The sequence below is a fragment of the Camelus bactrianus genome, chromosome 14 (assembly GCF_048773025.1).
Source record: "Camelus bactrianus isolate YW-2024 breed Bactrian camel chromosome 14, ASM4877302v1, whole genome shotgun sequence".
In the NCBI taxonomy this organism is placed as follows: Eukaryota; Metazoa; Chordata; class Mammalia; order Artiodactyla; family Camelidae; genus Camelus; species Camelus bactrianus.
In genome coordinates this window covers 13952893-13959382 of record NC_133552.1, presented here as the reverse complement: position 1 = coordinate 13959382, position 6490 = coordinate 13952893, and the positions used below count along the sequence as shown (strand labels likewise).

Genomic DNA, 6490 nt, shown 5'->3' with positions numbered 1-6490 from the left:
CTCACACCCGGTGCACACACCCTCTTGCGCGTGCACCTAGCCTCGCTCGCATGCACACACACCCCGCGCGCGCTCACACACCGCGCAACACCCTCTTGCGCACGCGCATACCCTGGCTCAAGTGCACACACCTGCACGCACACGCTCGGTGCACACATCCTCTTGCTCACGCGCAACCCTCGCGCGCACACGCTCGCACGGCCGAGCGGCGAGGGGCGGGGCGGGGCGGGAGCGGCCTCCTTAGCCCGGCTCGACGCGGCCAGGAGAGGGCGCGGCGCGGCGCGGGCTGGCGCCAGAGTTGTTTGCGGGAGCCCCGGCCGCGAGACGCTCCGAGGGAGCCGAGCCAGCTCGGGCCGGGCCGGGCCGCGCTGAGCGGCCCGGAGGGAGCGCGCCCCGGGCCACGCCGGCCGCCGCAAGCGGAGCGCGGCGGGGAGCGCGCCATGGACCCCAAGGCGGGCGGCGGCGAGGAGGATGACTGCGTGGACTCGGGCGCCGAGACCGGAGGGTGAGCCGCGCGGGCCGGGTCGGGCAGCGGGCAGTGAGCGGTCGAGGGGGTGCCCTCTGAGTTGCGCGGTGGCTCCTCCCCGGCCCGGGACCTTCGTGGACCCCGCAGCCGAGCCGGAGCCGGAGCCGCTTAGGCGAGACGCGGCCGCGGGGGCTGCTGCTCCTGCCGGGTCCCCCGGGGAAGCCGGAGGGGCAGCGGCGAGCCCGCTGCCTCCTGGGCCGGCCCTGAGGGCAGAGCGGCGTGGTCTGAGGCTTCCCGGGGCAGCGCGGGCCCCACCCCGGAGGGCAGGAAAGTGGAAGGACTCAAGGTTCCGAGTATAGCCACACGCCCCACGCCACCGCAGCCCCTCTTGCCCTCCGTTCTCACTGAGAGAACGCGGAGCGCCGGAGTTCCCTGCGCGAGAGGCGAGGGGTGCTCTTGCGCTTGTTTTCACCTGCCGCGAGGACTTCTCGTAGCGCCGGGGCCCCCTGGAGTCCGGGATGGGGTTTGGGGATGAGAAGCGGTGAGGCGGGTAGGATACGCGAGACCCAAAAGTCTTTCAGAAGTCGTCTAAGACGATGGCGTTTATCATTTTATGACTTTATTGTGCTTGCCGAGACCCCGTCCCCAACTCCTCCTCTGCCCCGCGGAGCTCCCTCATCACTGCGTACACCTGTCCCAGCCTGAACCGCTTGCCTTGGGTACAGGTGGGAGGAAGATGGTGCTATGATCTAGCTCTGCTTATTTTTTAAAATGTGCTCTTTGCTTCAGCGGACTCAAATAATTAGCCCAAACCTTTGGAGACTCATTAACCCTCTCCCACCAACACTTATCCTGAGTGGGACAAAGGCTGAATGTCTTTCAGGACACGAACGTCATTGTAAAGGCTTCCGCCCAGCCCTATCTCTAGAGGATTTCCCTGTGCAGAGTCAGCGCTACAGCCAGGATGCTGGTACCAAACCCGAAGGAAAGGGTGTCTTTTCCGATCTGCAGTATCCCGCGGGGAAGGGAGGAGGTGCCCAGACCACAGAAAGCCTTGTTTCTGAAAGGTTGGGGAGATTTAGGCTAATCTCAGGATCCGGCAACTCTGTGAGGACAGGAAGAGAGCCCAGGCCCAGAATGGACCCAGGATCCGACCTGACCCAGAGAAGGGCTCCGTAGGCAGCCCCTCCTGCCTGCCCAACCCACCCTTCTTTGCAGCCCCCGACCCACTCTATCCCAAATCTGGGACTTTACTGCCCCAAAGCGTTTTCCTGCTGTGAGTTTTGCCTGTTATCCACCCTAGTGATCATTAGTGGTTGACTACAGAACCCAACTACATCCTGGTGGAGTAACCTGATTCCAAATACTGGCCTCCCTTGCTTTTTCCCGCACTGTGTATATGAGGCATTTATCAACTTCAGCTGAAGATCCTTGGCTCCCCCCCCACCACCACCACTTTAGTTAGCTGGACCGTGAATGGAAGAAACAAAGCAAAATTCACCAGCTCATTTTCAGCTGCATTGAATAAAGCACCAACTGGTCCGTTGGTTTGCAATTTGCAGAGCTCACCTGAAACGGATCTTTTTTTCCAAGGGCTTTCTCTTGGAGAAGTGGAGAGGAAGCCCTGAGCCAGGAGTGATATCACCCCAGGATCCCAGCAACAGCATGACAGCTGCCAGGGCTTCTAGAAGGGGCTTGCTGAGCATACTGACACCAGAGCTGCTGGCTCTGCCTCTGCCACTAAGTGTGTAGTTTAACAGGACCGAGTTGTTTGAAGAATTCTTACTGCCTAGGTAGCATCCTTAAGCTAAAATCACATGGCATGTATTTAAATGAAATAATTTCAATGAATGCTTATTAGTCTTGTGTTTGCCACATATTCATATATCCCTTAAAGTTGAGTTTACTTATTTTAAAACTATCAAACCTTAGTTTCCCTGCTTTTTCATAGCTTGCCCCCTCTTACCCTATCCAGATTTCATATAGCTACCTGTCGAGATTGTGTAGAAAGCACTCAGTATGTGTTATCATTATTTTTAAAATGCAAATCTGATTGTGTTTCTCCCCCTTGCAAACTTTTAGTGGTTCTGTCACCTACAAAGTACAAAGGGGTTAGCATGACCTACAAGCCCCAGTGTTATGAGGACCCCCTCCTTTTTGGCCTTGTCACTTGATCTTGTGGTTAGATGCATCTTTGCACCCAGTATCTAACCACATTGGCTGAAATTTTTTTCTGATTCCTCGCCATTGTCAACCTGCCCTCTTTGCCAGTGAGGCCCTTCTGCACCTGGCTTGCCTGTCCACCAGGTGAAACGACTCTTCTTTCAAGAGTCAGCTCAAGTGACACATCTGCTGAGGCAGGGAGCCTTAATTTTGGGTCGGTGGATTGCTTCAAGTTGTATGCAAAGTGATGTGCTTTGTGAAGTTTTATGAGAAGAGACTTAGTTTTTCATCAGATTCTCAAAGTAGCCTGTGATCCCCTCCAAAAGAGGTTTGGACAGGGTATGAGCAGTGTCATTTTCAACACGTAGCATCTGAGGTACTGGGAGGTGGCCAAGTGAAGAGGTTGAGTCAGCAGCCAAGTCTGTCTCCCTGGAGAGGAGGTCAGACAGGAGGGCTGCAGGATGGCACTGCGTTTGGGAACTGTCAGCCTGAAAATGGCAGTTGGAGCCCTGGGAGTGGATTAAATCAACTAAAGTTCATAGCAAACTCATACCTGGCATTTACTATGTGCTAGGCACTGTTCTCAGTGGTTACAGATTTCATTTACTCATTTCATCCTTCAGCAGCTCTGGGAAGCAGGTACTATTGAAGACCAGCCTTGAGAAAGTACAACATTGAAATGTCAGGTAAAGGAGGAAGAGCTGATATAGACCAAGACTGAAAGCAAACTAGTATTCTGCTGTGGTGATGAATTTTGAAACACTCATTTTCCAGATCCACTGGAAAGCCAGCCTTGTGCTTCTGTGTACTTTTTGTTAGAGAAAAACTGGCAAGGTGGCTACTGACCATAGTCAACTATTTCAAGAAACAGAATCTCTTAACAGAAGGACAGGCAGTGTTGTTGTAAACGCAAACAAAAGGCTAAGATGAGTGCCTTATTATGGGGTCTCCTTAGTGCTGTCTCCCAGACTTGGCCTCTGAGCCACTCTTTGAAACATGACCATAGCTGATGGATTCTTTTCATTTGGCAGTTTGATCTGGCATTAATGGATGTCCGCTTCCGTGTCAGCTGTCACTGAGCTTCTGAAAACATAGGGTCATACCATGCCCTTAATCTTTTAATGACCTCCCACAGATATGTCAGTGTGATTTTAGAGATAACGAGCAATTCACAGGTCTAGAGCTTATGAATGGGTGGATGGGAAGGAATAGGTAGAATACAATTTTTAATGGGACATGTTTAAAGAAAGGTAGATGGGGGAATCTTGCGTACATGACAAGATGATCTATTAGGTCCTCTATTATCTTGTGTTCAGGGTGGAGCTGGAAAGCTCTAAATTACCATGGCAGCCAGTTCAGTGGACTGAGAGTTAACAGATGAGTTCTATGGTGCACTGAGCTGATGTTTTATAGAAATGCCAAGATCAATTTTACTGAAATGCCGAGATCAATTCTTATACTAATATTTTCCTGGAAAAGAGAATTTAGGAAGGTATCTATTATATATGTATATAAATTGGCAAGTAGGCTGCTGACAGTGGTAAACCATCTTAAGTGTAGAATCCTTTATATTTAATTCTTTATGTATAATTGCAATTAAAGTACAGTCAAGGGACCACATCTTATTTCCTGTTCATTATTGGCCCAGATACTAAATAAATGTAATGTTTGGAAATGTGTCTACCATCTGTGTCAGGTGTGTAGAAATATATAATCCTTGTATTCTGCTCACCTGTATCATGTGTTCATAAATGTTTCATCCTAAAATTCGTGGATTCGCTTTTCATGCTTCATTCTGGCCAAGTTGAAGGTCTTATGGAGAGCCAGCTGGGTGAATTCTTAGGATGTGAGATCAATAAACAAGATTCCCAAGGCAGGTACCCCACTGCTTGCTTCTTTCTACCTAAAAAAGCTGGAGGTGCACACCCCGCCAGAGAACTGTAGTCAGTATCTGAAATTGAGCCTATTCATGCGCAAAATTGTTTCAGGCTTTACAGTTTGTCTTTCACTGGCCATATTTCTAGTAAATAACCTTTTGGGGTTCTTTGGAATGTATTTTAAGAGCTATAAAAGTGTTCACACCTTGACTCAGTCCCTATTCCCCATCATGATCATTTTTCTAAGGAAATGAAATATCAAGCTGTATTTATTAAATATCTCATTGCTGTGTGCTTTGCAAAAGTGAACAATCAGAAACAATCGTATAGATGGCAAAAGGGAAATGGTTGACTAAATTATAGTACATCACTTTATCAAAAATTAAATAACAGGACCTATGTAGCAGCATTTTAGGATGGACTTTAGTGAAAAGAGCAGTTTAAAATTGTCTCTCTGTCATTATGGCAACTGGGTACAAATTACATCACAAGAACCAGAGGCTGGGGAGTAGTGTGAGATTTTAGGGGACTTTCCCTTCTGTTTGATTTCTGTTTTGATGGTGGACAGGGGTGGAAGTTGGGGTGATGGATGAGACTGTGGAGATCGGCAGAGGCCATCAATCACAGAAAAGGGGTTTACATTGTGTGCTGTCCAGCTTGAGCTTCATCCAGAGAGCAACATGATCAGACTTGGGCTTTGCAAAGATTGGCTGCTGTATGAGGAAGGAACTGGAGTAGGGCGAGAGTGACTCAGAAGTCTGACCGTTTGGCAGGCCTACCTTGGGCAGGCCTTTCGTCGCCAGAAGTATGGAGAGATTCATGGCAGGGGTATTCATTATGCTAGCACCTGTCCTGAAATACTACCGTTGCACTTTAAGATTCTCTGACATGTGTTTCAAATGTATATTTCATTCTACATACGTATCCATCTGCATGCAGATCTTAAAATGTATGCATATGTGAAACCCATATGCTTCAAAGGAATTTGGAAAGTCCTAGCTGAAAATACTGACAACATTTTATTAATAAAATAAATATGATTGCACATTCTTATTGAATGTTTTGTTTGAATTGTCATGAAATTCCTTTGAAGCCTGGCCATCTTAAGATGATCTTATTGTAATGGAATTGTTTTGCTATTGCATCTACCACAGTGGATATTGGTTGAGTATTTGTTGCATTTATATAGAGTTAACATTTCTTAGTATTGGCCTTGAGTTTGCGTATGTCCTGCCTGGTTCCAGGAAGGGTTTAATGCACCAGTGCTGGGATTACAAATCCTGTGTTTCAGAATGTTTCTGATCTCTGACTCCCCTCTTTCTCCCTCTCCTCTCCTTTTCCCTTAGCCAGCACATCTCCAGACCCTAGCCCATCCATTCTGCCTTCTAACACCGTCCTTGCCACCGCTTTACACGCCTAGTTCAAGCCCTTTTCATTCCTCACCCCCTGGTTTCCTTACAAATATTATCACTTCAGTTTCCTAATCAATGATATAAAAAAAAATGGATTAGATCTCGGTAGATGCAGTTTGTAATACATAAAGGGATATGCAAATGTTACTAGTTGCTATTCTTTCTAGTCTTAAAATTCTGTGATTCTAGGACTACTAAAATATTTCATTTGAAAAGAGAAAACCACATGGTGTTTTTCTTCCATTTTGTTCTTCTGCTGACAAGCTAGTGCACTGTTTCGTGTGAGAGATACAGGTTATTTTAACCAGTGAGAGGCATGCTTTTGACGAGTTTGGGCAGAAGTTTTGTATATACCTCTTTATTGTGGTAAGAAACCCAATGGAGTGAAAACTGGATGATTCAAGAAAGGCAACAGGAGACTAAGTAAATAAAAGGAGTGTATACCTATAAAACTGAACATCATTAACCACTTTGTTTGTGTAACTACATCCCATAACTACTACTTTGGCAGAATAAACCCCTCTATGCCTGAGACATTAATTTCCTACCGAGAATGAATCGAGGACTCTGAG

At 47.8% G+C, this 6490-nt stretch overlaps 1 protein-coding gene across 2 annotated transcripts in view; it reads left to right on the top strand.

The window, feature by feature from the left end:
• Window positions 1-260: 260 nt before the first annotated feature.
• FAM124A (family with sequence similarity 124 member A) overlaps window positions 261-6490 on the top strand; it is a 77485-nt gene continuing 71255 nt past the window's right edge. For both annotated transcript variants that reach the window (XM_074378126.1, XM_074378125.1), the window contains exon 1: window positions 261-505. In XM_074378126.1, coding sequence (XP_074234227.1) covers window positions 472-505 — 34 coding nt within the window. In that variant the 5' untranslated portion in view covers window positions 261-471. The remainder of the gene's footprint in view (window positions 506-6490) is intronic.